The sequence below is a fragment of the Camelina sativa genome, chromosome 2, assembly GCF_030686135.1.
Source record: "Camelina sativa cultivar CO46 ecotype springtype chromosome 2, ASM3068613v1".
Lineage (NCBI taxonomy): Eukaryota > Viridiplantae > Streptophyta > Magnoliopsida > Brassicales > Brassicaceae > Camelina > Camelina sativa.
The window spans coordinates 21,578,601-21,596,685 of record NC_141881.1 but is presented as its reverse complement, the minus strand read 5'-3'; the positions used below and the strand labels follow the sequence as shown (position 1 = coordinate 21,596,685).

At 34.9% G+C, this 18,085-nt stretch overlaps 3 protein-coding genes across 7 annotated transcripts; 1 reads left to right on the top strand and 2 right to left on the bottom strand.

The window, feature by feature from the left end:
- The first annotated feature begins 201 nt into the window (after positions 1–201).
- LOC104727581 (uncharacterized) lies at positions 202–1,939 on the top strand. The gene is made up of 2 exons (XM_010446676.3): positions 202–612; positions 689–1,939. The coding sequence occupies exons 1-2, from the start codon at positions 553–555 to the stop codon at positions 1,754–1,756; spliced, it is 1,128 nt and encodes a 375-aa protein (XP_010444978.2). The 5' UTR covers positions 202–552; the 3' UTR covers positions 1,757–1,939.
- A 330-nt stretch (positions 1,940–2,269) lies between these two features.
- LOC104727574 (uncharacterized) lies at positions 2,270–8,110 on the bottom strand. Of its 4 annotated transcripts, none has more exons than XR_015581569.1 (6): positions 6,738–7,675; positions 6,357–6,595; positions 4,956–6,274; positions 3,860–4,858; positions 3,330–3,485; positions 2,270–3,227 (listed from the first exon to the last, which is right to left on the bottom strand). XR_015581569.1 is itself a non-coding variant. In XM_087486934.1 (4 exons), exons 2-4 carry the CDS (start codon positions 6,525–6,527, stop codon positions 3,871–3,873), a joined length of 2,478 nt encoding a protein of 825 aa, XP_087343060.1. In that variant the 5' UTR covers positions 6,528–6,595; positions 6,738–8,110; the 3' UTR covers positions 3,521–3,870. The 4 variants fall into 4 exon arrangements, 2 of the variants coding, with proteins under 2 accessions (XP_087343060.1, XP_087343058.1); XR_015581565.1 differs by having other exon boundaries at positions 7,261–7,675; XM_087486934.1 differs by lacking the exons at positions 2,270–3,227; positions 3,330–3,485 and having other exon boundaries at positions 3,521–4,858; positions 6,738–8,110.
- Positions 8,111–11,135: 3,025 nt separating this feature from the next.
- Positions 11,136–14,565, bottom strand: LOC104727564 (proline--tRNA ligase, chloroplastic/mitochondrial). Of its 2 annotated transcripts, XM_010446661.3 has the most exons (10): positions 13,804–14,565; positions 13,656–13,712; positions 13,376–13,486; positions 13,183–13,269; positions 12,978–13,091; positions 12,687–12,893; positions 12,427–12,564; positions 12,051–12,212; positions 11,740–11,939; positions 11,136–11,648 (listed from the first exon to the last, which is right to left on the bottom strand). In XM_010446661.3, the coding sequence occupies exons 1-10, from the start codon at positions 14,134–14,136 to the stop codon at positions 11,423–11,425; spliced, it is 1,635 nt and encodes a 544-aa protein (XP_010444963.2). In that variant the 5' UTR covers positions 14,137–14,565; the 3' UTR covers positions 11,136–11,422. The 2 variants fall into 2 exon arrangements, with proteins under 2 accessions (XP_010444963.2, XP_087343056.1); XM_087486930.1 differs by lacking the exons at positions 13,656–13,712; positions 13,804–14,565 and having other exon boundaries at positions 13,183–13,279; positions 13,376–13,485.
- Between the last annotated feature and the right edge of the window lie 3,520 nt (positions 14,566–18,085).

Sequence of the window (18,085 nt, the reverse complement as noted above, 5' to 3'; positions counted from 1 at the left end):
ACTTTGTTCTAGAGAGATAGAAAGCGCTTTTCAACTTGAGACTACATTGCTTACAACTTGTATCAGGTTCTATTACGACATCACAACACTTATATACTTATGTTTCATTGTTAACCTAATTACTATAACCAGCACACTTAACCCACTAATGTTAATGAGCCTTTACTACAATATTGGCCCATGGCCTTTTTCTTCTTCCTTCTACTACGACACAAGACAACGTTTCTTCTTCTCTTCTTCTTCTTTCGTTGCTTACGCAATCTCTGCTCTTCATCAACATCTCACCTTTCTCTTTGTCTTGTCTTATCTAGGATTAAGCACAGGATCACCTTCCAACAATTCATTCAATACATTCCTAAATTATATTGTTTTTAAAAAAAAAAATTATTTTTTGATAACAATGGTGATTTAAACATAAATACCGAGATACGGTTCCACGAATCACAGACTTGGTGGGCAAGGCAATTTGTCTTTTCTAAGAAAAATCAGGGGACATAGAAATGTTTCAATCTAGGTTTGTTTGGCATTATCTCTCTTAACCAAGAGAGCACCATGAGGTCTCTGCTTCTCAGCCAACTCTCAAGGCTCAGTCTGAGGAAACCACCTGCGCTCGTAAGATCCTCTTGTCTTCTCTCTATGTTATTGTTACTTGTTTTTCTGATGATGTTTGAATTTGATTACTCCTCAGGGACACCTCGGTGGCGCTCGGTACTTGTCGCAAACCCCTCTCTGTCGCATTGTCGGTGCTGAACGTTGTGGATCTACTCCGAGAGACGGGGATATCGGTAGACTCGTGGTTACAGATGTTTCTGAATCTTCTTATGGGACTGAGGTTTTGGAAAAGAAGGTACCAATGGAGCTGATGACAGAAACAGGAACGATAGGAGCATCTCATGGCTGGGTAGCTACTTTGAAAGACGGTGTAGTGCGTCTCCAAGATGACCTCAACCCGAGTGCTTCAGATTCAGATCCAAAACGAATCTCACTGCCTCCACTCGTAACTCTGCCTCATTGCCAAACCCAATTGGTAACCAACGTGGCCATGTCCTCCTCTTCTCCCGAGGACGACGACTGCATTGTGGCTGTCAAGTTCCTCGGTCCTCAGCTCAGCTTATGCAGACCTGCTCAGAAAAACCCCGAGTGGGTCAACATCAGAGTCGAAGATCCTGGCTTCTCCTCCTCCAAAGTCATGTATTCAAAGAGAGATGACATGTTCTCCATGCCTGCCTCAGGAGGCACCCACATATGTTCTTGGGATCTTGATAAACACAGGCACAAACCCAAGCTTCAAACCTTGCGCTTTCCAAACCATCCTGAGTTCGTGCAGTCAGAGTGGGTGAAATTAGATAAGTGTAGCAGGATCGAAGATTTGGTGGAGTCACGCGCGACGGGAGAAGTTTTCATGGTGAAGAGGTTCAAAGAGAGAAAGAACTATGAGGTTATGAGGATGGAGGAGAAGCAAATGCTGGTGTTCAAGCTAGACGGGAATGGAAACGCTTTGTACACTGAAGATATTGGAGACCTCTGCATTTTCCTCTCCTCCAAAGGTGAACCTTTCTGTCTCCAGGCTAGCTTGTATGACGTACTTGAAAACCACGTCTATTTCACAGACAGCGGCCAACGCGGACTATTCGATATCAGGTGTAAGTACGTGATTGGTGGATTCGTCACTTACCCCGCCCCTTACTACATTCCACCTCAATCCTACCTCAATGCTATCAGTAATAATGGGGGTTGCATCTCAATCAGCTCTTAGAGTCATCCTGTTGTTGTTGTTGTGTTTTTTTCCTTACCTTGATATGGAAGGCATCATGTTGTTTACTCGCAATTATGCTTCAAAAAGACAAACATCTTTCCGATGTGTTCTGTTGTGTAAAGCACAAGATTATCCATATCCTCGGTGAATTTCTAATTGTTATACAGCTCTTTACTGTTAAAACTTTCCTTGTTATATAGCTTTGGAATATGATAGGGCTTGTTAGCCATTCTGAATCTTCTTATTTTCACCCTAACAAGTAATTGAAACAGAGAGCATTCTCTGACCAAGGGGTTTTGAGTTTTGAGTTTATGATGTGAAGAGGCGAGGCAACGAAACAAGAACAAAGGAAGAGGACCGGAGAGGAGAGAGTAGGTTCCTCCGAGGAGAAAGATCAAGATCGACATCGACGAGTCTCTCTTCTCTAATTCGAAAAAAAAATAAATGAGATTAGTCACTTCTTGTCTCTCACTGTAATTTCAATTTGAATTTACTTCTGATGCTGCGACTCTCTTTTCTTGCTGAAACATCTCCTTTATATGAAAGTTTGCTTCTTCCTGAATCAGTTTTTTCTCTGATTTGAGTCATTTACAAAGAGAAAAAGTAAAGCAAATATGAACATTAAAAAAGAAAGAAGAACAACAATCCAATTTGTGATGTGTCTTCAAACTGTGCAGTAAGTTGATACGAGACTGTATCTACTTCTGTTGACTGTGCATTGAGTAGAGATGAGAATCCAATTTGTGATGCTTCTGTTGACTGTGCATTGAGTAGAGATGAGAATTTGTGATGTTTCTGTAGACTGTGCAATGAGTTGAGACAAGAATCCTTGTATCTGTTTATAGAAAGTATGGGAATTTGTGATGATTCCGTAGACTGTGCAATGAGTAGAGACTAGAGACGAGATGATTCTGTAGACTGAGTAGAGACGAGACTGTACATGTACAGGATGATGCTTCTTTTGAAAAACGAGAACCCTTGTAACTGTTTAGAAAGTATGACAATTTGTGATGATTCTGTAGACTGTGCAGTGAGTTGAGACTAGAACCCTTGTGTCTGTTTAGACGGTATGAGAGTTTTTGATGTTTCTGTAGACTGTGCAGTGAGTGGAGATGAGATTGTACATGACGCTTCCTTCTTCAGTCTTAATCTTCCTTGTGACTTTGTTCCATAGATGAATCATGTAACTCCCTTTGCTCATGTCCTTTACCGTCTTCTCTACCCATTTTGCCTCTCTTCTAGTTGCAGGTTTCTTGAAAAAGTTTTGGCATGTTTATCCAATTCACTGGATAGAAAGACCGTGAAGTTGTATCCAGGTTTGTTTCCTAGTCTCGTGATGACTCTAGAGACTAGGTAAGGGCTGTCGTGTCCCCATATGTTTCACCATCTCCCCCTCTACTCCGGTTCCCCTTGGTCCATGAAAGCAGAGGGTCAGATTTGAAGAAGCCTCCTCTCGTTTGGAAGTTTTTTCCTGCAAAATTTTGATATATTCCATTTGATTAAGCTTTTGGACCATAAGAAAGGGTATAATATTAAAACATAAGGTGTGTAATAAGCACAGGTCCAAGCATACATCTTGGGGTGTTACTTATAGCTGTCAATTGGGCTCTGTTAGGATTAGGCGAGGTTGGACTTTTGCTTCTTGTAGGAATTGCATTTGGAGTTAAAAGTCCTCAAAGTTGATGTGATTCGTCTACAAGCCTTTTATCTCATTTGCTCTTTGCTCTCACTGTTATTAGCAGAATCAAATTCAGCTTACCAAAATGGGTAAGAAAAAAAATATTTGATTTCATTTTGTTGGTTTTCTACAAATATAGAAATCATTTCCAGAAAAGGAAACCAGCAGCTATTTTAAAAACCTAGAAAACCCTAAAACCTCTGTAGAAAGAAAATTTGAAAATTTGAAAGAAAAAGAAGAGAGAAATCAAACTCTCCTAAAAAAACAAAAAAAAAAAAACAAAAAATACCAGGATGGCGTCATGGCATTTTTTTCCCCTCTTCCTAAACCGATGTCTTAAAATTACGATAACAAACATAACAAACAAAACTAAACTAACATAAGAGAGATTCTTCTATTGGCAAAAACCAAAATGAGTCCCTTACGTTATCTGTTATCATGACTCTTTGTTGTTGTTGTCGTTGTTGGCTACCACCAGTGGCTGTTCTTCATTAAACTTGAACCGTCGAATATCATTACCACCTCCATCTGCTGTGGCCTCAGACCGTCGAGCCCGCTCCTGCTGAGCCATCTCAAACCTGTTCAGACCTGTACTGTTCTCTTCCGCAACGTCAAATCTTCTGTTCCGAATAAATGGTCTAAAGTTGTTGTTGTCGTTGTTTTTGTCAGAATTGGGTCTTCTCATAGAATTTCCAACATCAAATCTCTGTCCAGGCCGGAACTTCCTTCCCCTGAAGCCATTATTATGATTCTCTCCAGCATCATTGTTCCTCCCTTCAAAGAACCTCGGCGACGACATTCTGTTTCTCGGAGGTGACATGTAACCCATCTCTTGATCTGCAGGAAACCGTTTCTGGAAAGGCAACCTCACTCTTTCCATCATCCTCTCGTCTGCTCTAAACCCACCTGTAGGAGGAGGAGATGATCTGTTTCTGCCATTCCACGAGACTGGAGAACGGCTTCTGGATCTTGACTCTGATTGCGGGTTGTGCAATCTCCTGTATACCGGAGAGCCACCTCTCTCTCTCCTATTACTACTCATCCGGTTGTGCATCCGACTAGGAAATTGGTTGGTATCACTGTGAGGACCCCTGAAATTACGATCCCTATCATCTGGGAATCTCCTAAACCGACCTCGGTATCCACCATTTGAGAATTGCCTACGTTCATAACCATCTGGCCCTGGTCCCGGTCCTGACCCTGATTCATCAAAGCCGTTCATCATACCTTGATCATCTGCCATGCTTCTAGGCCGTGGACGCCCGAAACCAGAGGAACCGCCTTTGTAATTAGGCTGGGAGAAGCGTCGTTTGGAATCCCAACCACTAAAAAACCCTCCTCTCCCAGGAGTACGCATCCCTGACCGGTCATCTCTCCCAACAAACCTATCCGGGAGCGTACTCAACCCTTCATAATTATCAGGCCTGAAACAAAATAACCATGACTCCGTTAGTAAACAAATTATTTATAAGTGTTTTGAGTTTAACACAAAGAAGGCGGCTCAGGGAAAGCAAAACTTGCCTTCTCCTCTGGATGGCATCATGTGAAGGCAACTTCCTGTATGGTTTTGACCCAAAGCTCCTTGAAGGAGACGAAGAGCCCTTCTTAGGATGTGAATCACTCATGTTAACAACAACTTGCTTCTCTATGTCACTTCCTTCATTAGCCTCCCCAATTCTCGGTGCATCACCAGGTTCACACTTAACATGTCTGAAATTCTTGTCTGCCAAGATTCCCTTCTCAGAATCCATTGAGTAGAATCTCTCATCCTCTGGCTCAGACCCGTAATCCAACTGTTCAACCTCTCCCGTTTCTCCCTCAGTCTCTTCCCAAGGGTATGGTTCTCTCAACTCTCCATCCTCAAACTGGGAGTCATAACCAGATTGGCACTCCTTTTCATTTTTAGTAGCTGCATCAGCCTTAGGCCCAGATGGTGATGAAGATTTTGTATGATCATCTGATGCAATTACCCCACCCATACTGTCCTTACTTCCATCAATAGGTCCGCTCTCTTTAGGGGCAATAGACTCTGTGATTTCTCCCTCTACATCCCTTCCAGAGGCTTCATCTTCTACACCACAAGGTTCATTTAAATCCCAGTGGAAGATAACATTTTTAAGGCCTTCACCCTTGTTCCTTTCAGTGGGCTCATCGGCAGATGATTTCTCTGACATCGTTACAACTCCACTATCAGGTGCTAAAGTTTCACTTTCACTTGCTGCAACATTAGCCGTCGGTCTTTCTGTTGAGGATTCATCTGAAAGAGCAATACTGGTTTTTTTAGGTGCTATCATCCCTCCAGAGGTCACTCTGCTGTGCTCTACGCTCTGCACATCAGCCAACTCTTTGACCAAATTTTTTAAAGGATTTCTCTGAGGCGCTACAATATCGCTATTGCTTTCCCGACCCTGATCACTGGAATCAACTGCAGTATGCGAGACATAAGCAGTTCCAGCTGATGAATCATTACCTTCAGCATGAGTTGAAATGGTCGAGGCATCTTGTTGCTGAACAACAGATTCTTCGGCAAGCAGCCGGTCAACAGCTGGTGCAAGATCATTATTCAATTCCGTACTGCAAGCAGCATCAGCAAGGATCTTGATACCAGAAAAGTCATGACCACTGCAATCAGGCTTTTCATCATGAACGTCTGAGATCAAATTAGGGTTTAATCTCGAAACAGGCGAAACACGGTTGATCTGCGCCTTATTTTCAGAGCCTTCACATTGACCAGATGACCTCTTTGAAGGTGACAGGGAGCGAACCAGAAATCTCCGTTTCTTTATCGGAACATGCTCTACTCTTTCAGGGAAATGCTGACTTTGAACAGAAACCCCAAGCTGCAATAAATAGAAAAGGATCAAGAGGTTGCAACGAAATCAGAAAAAGAGCCAAACAAAAATTAAAAAAAAAAAGAGGAACCTTTTCAGGCTTTGATTTTCCAGCTACTGCTGAGCCAGTTGAACTCTTGTCTTCTGCCTCAATACCTGAAGCTGCAACACGTACAACTGGTTTCTTACTACGCCTTGTTGAACTTCTGCTACCTTTAGCCACCACTTTCCAAGGAACCTCTACACCATCATTGCTTTTCATGCTTCAACGCACTACCATCCACTCCCGGAAAAACTTGATTTTTTTTTTCCTACCAACCTTCACCTCACCTGCAAGCAATGATATTCCCATTAGCAAACCATTTAAAAAAAAAAAAATTCACACAAAACATAAGCAAAGAGCTATTGCCTACTTCTAGTATAGAATAACTAGAGCTAGACAGTCAAAGTTAAAGACTCTATGAGCCTTTACCTTAAGACAGATTGCGCTATACAGTTTTTGAAGTCTGGAAAAAAAAACCTCCAGAGCTTTTGGGTGTACGTTTTTTTGTTTTTTTTGGGTGGGGGAATTAAAAGCAAACAAAACTAGCATTTATTTCATGTTTTTAGTCCCGACTAAATCCAACTCCAGATCACACTGTCGGCCTCTCGCCTTGGCCATATCGAAAGATTCTTGAATGGCCGGCCGTGTGTAAGCCAAAGATCCCAATTCACATCGAAACCAGAGAGTATCATCGTATCCCTAAGTCTATCATACACAGACGAGCCACTAAGGTTCATGACCACATCAAAACAAGATCGACCTTCCTCTGAGGAAGTAAAAGAAGATTCGATTCTCGTGATTTCTATAAGATCTTCCATGTCCAAAAGAAGATAAATCATCGCCAAGCCGACATTGACAGAGTCCAGAACCAGAATCGATTTCTCTCTCTATCTCCTTCATTGAACCAAAAACAAAGAGCAGAGTAATCAAAGAACTTAGGGTTTTCATATACCTGAATCCACCTACTCCTTTTAATATTTCTCCCCTTCCTCACTCAAATCACAGATCCGATTCAACTCCTCCGCCGTAATTTCACTATTTTTTCCACCGCCGTATATATATCAAACGGCTCCTTCTCGGATTTTTTTTCTTTCTTTCAAATCCAGCGCCTTAAAAAGTCTTAGGAGAGGCGATTTTCAAAAGCCAAGATCGATTGAAAACTAGTAGGTCTCCTCGCCGGAGAGAGATATCTCAGACTAAAAATCAAATCGACGGCGAAAGCTAGGTCTTCACCCTCTTCTTCTTCTTCCCAACGTTGTCGTCGTCTTCTTCGATTATTATTATATGAAAATATTAAAAGGATTGGCTGGTCTATCTTTGCTTTTTGGGATGAACAACAAAACAAACAAAGCTTTGTTGAGGTGCCCTATCACCACGTATTTATCATCCTCTTTATACCTAAACTACCCTCTTCTGTATCTTACTATTTACTATTTTACCCTCTATATCGCTGTTTTATTACGATCTTGCCATTTTGCAAGATTGAGTAGACCTCTCTATCTCTTTAACAAAAAAAAGTCAACGGTCAAGAAGAGTATAGAGAAGAGACATGGGTTCGTGTGAAAGTGAAAACTTTTTGGTGGCTGAGGAATGAGGACGTGGTGGTGATAGTGATTCTTTTGTGTTTACCCCTAAGTTTTTTTTGTTACTACAAACATGAATCATTTTAACGATATTGATGGAGATTAAAAGAAAACATCTTTATTCAATTGAAATGATTTGTTTCATCAAAAATTTTTGGAAGATTTGAATTGTATTAAGAGCTATTTTTTTATATATTAAAAAAAAAAACTTTGTGGGTATATAAACACATATGGCGATATATAGAAAAGTTTAATAAATAAAAAATTAAATTTATGAATGTGTCTATATTAAAATCCGCACGTGCGTGAGTTTGATCAAAAATATATATATAGAAAATTATAATATAGAGAAAAGTAGAATTTATTAATAGCTATGTAAAATTCGCACGTACGCGTTTTTTATCCAAAATATATATAGTAAATAGATAGTGTATATATTTAGCCTCTCGCTTTTTATAAATAACTTTTTACCAATTACAATATTATGTAAAGATTTTGTTGTCGCAAAAAATTATGTAATATATTTTTCAATATAAAATTTACATATATTATTTTACTTTAAAATATATAAATTATTGATTTCATCTCTATCCATGCATAATCTAATATTTTTGGTGGATATCCAAAATTAGATGTCCGGATCAAGATAATAATATCTCGGATCATGTGATCGAGATAATAGTATCTCGGATCAGGATTCGAATATTTAAAACTATTATGATATTTGAATCCATTTCCTTCCTATTTATTGATATATTACTTTATAGTTATTATTACTAGAAAATTACAACTTTTGTGTGTTTTCACCATCAATATTTTCATACCATAAAATGTATGTCTAAGATGGATTATTATGACAACAATGTATGACAAAAATATCTAATCGAATCTGCAAAGTCTACAAATAATCAAAAACATATATAATAATAAAGGGAAAACTAGACTGAATAGATTATATATTTGAATAAGATGATATATATTTCTTTACCTTTTATATATGCAGTCTCTTGTGATATTTTCTCTTTATCAACTATCTAAAAGATTAAGAATAAAAAAATATAAAATAAATCAATCATCTTATGCAGACATTTTTATATTTCAATATAAATTGTCGACATTGTCGTCATGTCGAAAACTCATTTCTTACCAACTCATAAGCACTAATGCACGTATATGGCTGGCCTCTCTAGTACAAGCCCTTATATAGTTTTCTTTAGTCAAATATTTATCAAAAGAATCTAAGATTACCAATTTTTTAAGAATTAAACTTGCTATAATGAGTGTAAAAGTTTATCAACTGATTTATAAAGCTTGAATAGTATTTAATAATTAACCAATTGATATGACATATACAATTCCTACTAATATCGTTGGTTATCATGTTCAACCCTAGTCAAAACAATGAATTAGAATTTGTATGGACTTTGTTTTAATGATAAGTTGTAGAATACTTACTGGTAAAATAAACAAAAAGTTTATCACCAAATATAATTTTAGACACACTTCAGATGCATATTTAACAGTAAAATGAGAATATAACAGTGATTTTTAGATAAATACAGAAATTCTAAACACTAATAATCAAGATTAAATAAAAATGTTACCGTGATTTTGATAAAATCAATGAGAAACAAATAAATGAAATTCCATTGTATAACTATAATACGACAAATAAAAATTGTCAACATAATTTTCAACAAATTTCTTGCATAAAAATTTCAAAACACAATAAGAATAAATAAAAATTAACGTAGTTTAGGTTTCCAATTTTGAGTTGAAATGGACTCCAAATGTTAATGATAAGATGTAATAAATATAGTGGTAAAAAATCAAATAAATAAATGTAACATCTAATAAGAATGTTACCGTAAATCTGAAAATACAAAGCTCGTAAAAGTTAATAATCTATAAACCACTTACAAATGTTGCCGCGATTTTAGTAAAATTGGTCAAATCAATATAAATCAAAGTCAACTATAGCCATGTTCTTGTGCGTGTCGCTGTGATTGCGACGGTGACAAAGAAAATAGCCTTAGACGAAAATAGATTTAATTTAAAGAGTCACTAAAAGTAGTTACTGGTGTTGTTCATATCGTCTACCATAGTAGCTGCAAATTTCAGCGACATCTTCTATGTGCAAAACAATGACTGCAACAGTCGCAGCGACACAAAATTTGCCCCTGCCCCCAACGTCATTAAAGTGATTTTGTTCTGCTATAGTCGCAGTCGCAGTGACTCGCACAAGAACACGGCCTATATTTTTACAATATTTTTAACAACAATGGTTCTTCCGTTGCATTTCACATATATATATATATATATATGAAATTTAATTTAATATTGTTTTCCAATTTTGAAACAATATTAGTCTTGAGTTAAAATGGATCTACATTTAATGATAGGATACAATAAATTTATAGATAAAAAGAAATAAATTGTAACATATTGAATAGTCTTATAATAATGTTACAGTGATTTTGGTAACTACAAATATCATAAAAGTTAATTATCAATTAACCAAATATATATGTTACCGCGATCTTAACAAAATTGGTTAAATCAAAATAAAAGAAAGTCAACTACATTATTTAAAATGTTACTATATTTTTGACAATAAACATTTTGTTTCATCACATTTTTCACATAAAGATTCAAATCTACAATAAAAACAAATGAAAGCCATTGTAATTTTGCTTTCCAATTTGAAATAATACTACTCTATGAGTTTACATGTATTCTAGATTTTAATAAAAGGATGTAATAAATATTTTGATTATAAAAAATAACATATTCAATAGTCTAATAAGAATATTACCATGATTTTGATAAATACAAAGATTATAAAAGTAAACAATAACCCAACCAAATAATAATGTCATCGTGATTTAAATAAAACAGTTTAAATCAAAATTTATTAAAGCCAACTGAGATATAAATAAAATATTCAAATATGGAAGGACCTTAAGAGTACCTGAGACCATCTCCACTAGAGCAACTCATTGCTCATAAATAAACTAATCATATTATTAAACTAATCAAATCAACTCATTACCCACTTCAAACAAAATCACTCTTCCAAGAGATCATTTGGACTGGTGGTAACATGAATAGTTTAAACTCAAAAACAGAATTTATTATCACAACTTTAATCAGCAATCAAAATGGTTCCATTTTTTTTAAAGAATATGAATTTTTTTCTTTTCCAGAGTTTTTGTTTACCACATTGAACTTTTTAAGACGCAAATGATATAAGTGTTATATATTGCAATTGTGAAACAAAACAAATTGAAGAAAGAAGAAAAAAAAAAAGCCTCTAGAGAATTTTCTCTATACGGATGTGATTGTCCTCAAAGTAGCATCTGATTCTGTACTAAAAGAGAGGGGACCACAAATCCGACCAAAGGACTACAATAACTCAACTCCAGTAGCCATGGAAATAGAATCTAATGTCACTTTTGGACCTTTCCTTTTTTTAATAAAGAGAGAATTTGATATGATTGGAGAAATGTGTGAAAGTGAAAGGACGTTTCTTTAGTAAGACTTGGCAAAGATTGCAACTTCTTCTGCTGGGTTTCCAGTCATGAGGCATGTTTTAGTCCCTTTCGGCTGTTCAAACGGGTAACAACGAATGGTTGCTCCGGTTTCTTCTTTTACCCTTTGTTCATCCGCGTCACTCGCTGACCAAGGACCTCTCGCCCATTTCCCTAAAGATATTGCGTCTTTGAGCTCATCGTATGAGTTCACATCAACAATGTTACTGCATAATCATATCAAAATGTGAGCATGTGCTAATAATGTTGCAAACTTATGGTAAACGTCTGTGGGAGAAAAGATAACAAAATGAGTACCTGTCCCTGAACGATACAGCCTTTTCTAGAAGCGATGATTGGATCTCATCCAGCTTCTCTTTTACATACGCCACCAACGTTGATGCCTCCATTGATATTCCAAAAACTTTACCTGCCTTTCCTGGTATATCTCTCCTTGAGACAACAACACTGTTACTAGATACATCGCGTGGACCAATTTCAATCCTTAGAGGAATTCCCTGCAAAACGATGTTTTCAAAACGAATAACGCTATCAGAACTTGAAATATTATGAAATTTTTATCACCCCAGAAAAATGATTCTAGTGTTTTTTGTACGAGAGTAACGAACCTTCATTTCCCAGAAATTGAACTTCCATCCTGGAGTTCGTTGATCTGTGTCATCAAGTTTAACTCTAAATCCAGCAGTGTGCAGAGCTTCCTTCACTGATGATGCAGCACTGAGAACTCCTGTTTTCTCATTCTCCTTCTTCCAAATAGGTACAATTACTACCTTAAAAAGAAGAAAAGAGAAGATTAATCTCAACTCTAGATCATCACTTCCAACCAAGTGAGTTACTTGTATAACAACTATCATTTTTGCTAAAGAAAATAACTACTGTTCCTGACCCCTCCCTACAACTAATCCTCCTTAGCTAACGAATGAAAGTTTATATATAAGCAACGGAAACTGCTTCACAAAATTCCCAAACGAATAGAAGATGAACCTGTACTGGAGCTATCTTGGGGGGAAGCATAAGACCAGTGTCATCTCCGTGAGTCATGATAATGCCACCGACAAAACGTGTACTGACTGCCCATGATGTCTGCCACACATGTTGCCTTTCTCCATTCTCATCTGCAAACTGGCATGCTCATATACGTCACTTATGCTGCCGTCATTAAATAAAGATGAGAGAACTAAACTCTAAACAAATTCAAATGTCCGTGCATGACATACTTCTAAGATTAATAGTTATGTATGTACCTGAGTTCCAAAGGCACGAGAAAAGTTTTGCCCTAAATTGTGGCTGGTACCAGCCTGCAGAGCCTTCCGATCTCCCATCATAGCCTCAATAGTATAGGTTATATCAGCACCAGCAAAAGTTTCTAATTTTGATTTTCGACCTGGAATAACAGGTATTGCAGTTTGCTCAAAAGCAAATCGGGTGTAGATTTCGATCATTTGTTTTGCCTGCAATACAACACTAAAGATTTTTCACAGGAGAGTACCAAAAACCGACTCCACAAGTTGACGATAACAAAATAGAGAACAAACCTCCTTTTCTGCCTCCTCAGGAGTAGCATGAGCAGTATGACCCTCTTGCCAAAGAAATTCAAGAGTCCTAATAAATGGTTTTGTCCGCATCTCCCATCTAGTGACATTAGCCCACTAAAAAGAAGAAATATAACCAGGAGCAGTTGTTATAAGTGCTAGATTAATAATTTAAAGAATGATGAACAATTTGGATGTCTATCCATACCTGATTGATCATAAGAGGAAGATCACGATAGCTGTGAATCCACTGGGTAAACATGTGATTCACTATTGTTTCACTAGTAGGCCTAACCTGCCACAACCTCAACAAATGCAACAATCAAAGCCAAAACTTAGGTAATGAACTTTCACAATTCTAGCTTTGTTATAAAACATAGTAACGCCGGAAAAATGCCTACCACAAGCTTCTCCTCAAGTTCTTTTCCTCCTCCTACAGTGACAAGGGCTAGCTCAGGACTAAATCCCTCAACGTGTGAAGCTTCTTTCTCAATAAACGAGTATGGTATAAACTGCACAAATGACCAAACCATCACTATAAACCCCCAATGTAACATCAAAACATAAGAATACAACAATGATTGCAATAACAAGTAAAAGAAAATAAACTTCAACTATGATTAATCTATAAATTCATCAAGAACACAAACACATTTCTTAATTCCAGCTTCAAATTGATACCTGTGGGAAGTACATGTTGCTATGGCCAGTCTCTTTGAACTTCACATTCAAATACTCCTGCAAATCATCAACAATCAGAACAAAACAATCTCAAGCAATTCAAACAAAACATCAATTAACATTTCAAAATCAATTTGAATCCACGAACCTGAATCGCTTCCCAGATCGCGTAACCATAAGGACGGATAACCATAGTACCACGAACAGGACCATAATCAGCGAGCTCAGCACTAGCTATAACATCAAGGTACCAAGCATTGAAGTCCTTTGAGCGAGGCGTAACGGCTCTGTCCGACTTAAGCCGGTCAACCTCCGCAGACTTAGTCTCCGTCGAAGCAGTTGTACCACTCGGCGCCGTCGCGAATCCAGAGAGAGGTCGTCTGTTCGGTAGACATACGGTTCGTCGGAGAGAAGCTGGGTAACGAGTTGTGGCGGGAAATAGAAGGGAAGTGAGTGAAGGGAGTCTCAGAGACGCCACCATTTATCTTCTTTTCGGAGAAGTTTTGTGAGGTTTTTTTCTTCTCTTCTCTTTGGAGATGAATGATGATGACTGTGAAAGCTTTCTTCTCTCAGTCCTCGTAAGCTCATGTGTGGATAAGCCCATTAAGCTTTATATGGACCTATAAGCCCAATATCATTTTTAAACTTTTCTTGCTTATAGAGAGATGATGACTCTCGAAGGTCTTCTTTAGACAATGAACCATTTTGGAATAAAACGCATAAAAAAGTGGAAGAGAGTACACCAACCCTAAAATTTTGTGCAAAAGAAAGCAAATGTGTTTGATTCTTTTTTTTTTTTTTTTTTCTCAAGACATATTTCTCGTATTTCAAAAAAAAATTTAAATCTCAACTTGAAATGGCCAGATCTTGTTTCTGAATACCAAAAGTAATAGTTTGAAACGATGGGGATGATAATAAAAAGAAACATGGGATGATGGGAATATATATATGTTTGAGTGAAAGTGAATGAATAATGCGTGCACATATTTTTGTATAATTCTCTCCTTCCATCTTGTACTTGTTAGTTTAGTTGCTATCGTAATATTTGTACTATTTATATAATAATAATAATAATTGGATTTTTTTCTAGCTTTTTAAGCAAGAATATCATGATAAATTACCTGGACCCACATTAATATAAATAAGGCATTTGGTAAACTATGAGTTTTTTTTAAAAACAAGAAACTAACAATTTAGAAAACTCTCAAGATTAGCTCTAATAATGATAGGAGAAGGTTGTTGTTATCTTCGGGTTAACCGTGGGCACCTTTGATAAATCTCTTTTGTTTGTGCTTCAGAGAAAAGGTTTTCTTACATCTTGAGACTAGTGTTTTGTAAGTTTTAAGCCTAGTAGTAGCCTATGCTTTTAGTTTACTGGTTCGTCATTTTTTGTTTTAGGTTTGAGTTTTTCGGCTTTGTTTTAAGTATTTTCTTCTTTTGGATAAAATTTAGACTTCGGGAAATTCTCGTTTTTTGCCGGCTTTGACTTCGAGAATATTTATGTCGTCCGCCGGCTTAAGTTCTCCCTCTTTTAAATTTTGTATTTCACTTTGGTACCAAAACTAGTTCATTAATAAAATTTCAGATGAGAAAAAAAAAACTCTCAAGAAACCCATGCTTGCATAGATTAAAAACTGATTTACCTTTAAAAAAAAGGCATTTGTCTATTAATCTATTATGTTGCTTGATCCTTTGAAACAAATATTTTTTTTTTCAATTTATTTCTATTTTTCTGTAATTTATTTAAGAAAAAGGACACTAAATCATCAAGAATGTGTTTTCTTATTATTATTACTAGGTTTTGAACCCACGCTACGCGTGGGTTTATTTGATATATTTTGATGAATTTATATATGATTGATGACCTTTGATGAAATATTATTTTATAAAAATTTTAATTAGTATTAAGGATAAAAATAAATTTCAGATACACCATTTTGAAAAATATAAAAATAAGTTATGTTATAAAATCAAATCTGATCAAAAAAATCATGAATCTAACTCAACGTCCCGGTGAGACGGATCAAACTGGTGACCTCACATATCCTAAACCATTTCTTTGACCACCAGAAAAACAAAACAATTTTATAATCATGAATTTATATCGTTTTCATATTTAATTGATTGCTACCACCTATGTTTTCATGTTTTTTATTCAATGTTTTCTTATTTTTCATATTTTTTCTTGTCATTTTCATTGTCAAAATCTATGATAATTGTCATCGTTACTTTTACCGTCAGGTTCTTCGTTATACTCTTCTTCTTCTTCTTTGTCAACTTCTTCACATTCTTCCACTGGAAAACCTTTTTTTTAGACTACCACACAACTTATATATTAACCCATAAAACTCCAAGACCAAAATCATTTATTTTCTCATAAAATTTGTGCAATTCATAAAGACCAGAATAGTCAACACATGCACCCAATTATTGATAATTTCATACATATACTTATTCGGTTTTAGATCCACATATATTGAAACTTCTCAAACTAAAATCCTTGTACATATTTCTTTTATTTATATAGATTTTACTTTTACTTTTTTTTTCTAAAACATCTTAATAATATAGATTACTATTATATTTCCATAAATGTAGTTAAATATCTAATTCTTATTGGTTATTTTAAATCCTATATGGACACCTTTAGGAGTTTACAGCTTCAACTTTTTATTAGTATAGATATAATATTTTAAAATTTCTATGGAGGATAAGTAATTATAATATTTTAAAATATTCTGTGAAGTTTAAATATTTTTAAATATAGATTTTACTTTTACTTTTTTCTAAAACATCTTAATAATATAGATTACTACTATATTTCCATAAATGTTAATTAGTTAAATATCTAATTCTTATTGGTTGTTTTAAATCCTATATGGACACCATTAGGAGTTTATAGCTTCAACTTTTTATTAGTATAGATATAATATTTTAAAATTTCTATGGAGGATAAGTAATTGTAATATTTTAAAATATTCTGTGAAGTTTAAATATTTTTAATATTTGAAAATTTTTAAAGTTTCAATATTTATAATATTTTAAACTTTTAAAATTTATAAATTATAATTCTCTTAAAAACTTTTAAAAGCTAAAAAATTTTAAAAATTTATAAATTATAATATTTTGAAACCTTTCTAAAGCTAAGACTTTTAGAAATTTCAATATTTATAATATTTTAAACATTTAAAAGGTTTTGAAATATAATATTTGAACCTTTTAAAAAGTTTCAATATTTATAATATTTTAAATTTTTAAAAGGTTTTGAAATATAATATTTGAACCTTTTAAAAAGTTTCAATATTTATAATATTTTAAACTATTTAAATTTTTAAAATTATAATATTTAAAATCTTTTTAAAAGTTTCAATATCTATAATATTTAAAGTTTTAAATTTTTTAAATATTATAATATTTTTTGAAACTTTTTAAAATTTTAATTTGATCAAATAAAAAACTGGATCAAACCGAATAAAACTTTTAAACTTGGATGTCTGATAAATCAAGTTTTCATGCTCATTCGTTGTTGGAAGCATATTAATCTTATTTATATTGGTTATGAACCATTGTTTAAAGAACTTCTAGCCGATGTGGGACATTATACATAGTTTTTTTATTTCTATAAATTTAAAATTCTGGAAATTTAGAAAATGTTAATGAATGACATGTCAAGCCCTGATAAGTTGTTTAAAATAATTCTTAATATATAAAATTCTGGAAATTTAGGAAATGTTAATTAGTGACATGTCGAATCCCTATTAGATGTTTAAAATCCTAGGTGGATAGTTTAGAAGCTTATAGCTCATACTTTTATTTAGTATAATTTTTTTTTTAAAGAATGAATATTAACTTAGTGGTCCAATATAATGTACTAGGCTTACATATACATACATGTATATGACAGCATGACTCTTAAGTCTTAACCATGTTACATTTATTGCAAGCGTGTGTAGGTAAAGCCTTTTGTTACTTTTTTTTTTTTTATTGTATGTATGTTCACCCCTTTACTTATCAAGTGAATGATATGCCAAAACGTATATTGCATAAGATCTGTGAGTTGTCATAAATGAACTGTTCACAGTTATTTTCAATATTTTTTTTTTCATAAAAATTCTGTAACAAAATGAATATAAAGTTCAATCTACTCATTTATTTCATATGAAATGTATCTAATGTAATGTCGTCATCGTGAAAGTTGTTACATCACAAATTCAGAAAGGACCTGGAAGTGTTTACGTCTTTACGACCTCATACGCCATTTCAATTGAATAAATGATTTTTTTCTTGTCTCCTATTTATTACAAAACAATACACTTATTTAACACTTGATTTACTCGGTTGAGTTATAGAAGATTAAATTTCTGATATTTTTACTAACATGGATTATTCATAAAACGTTAATGATATGGAAACCAACTCTTTACACTAAC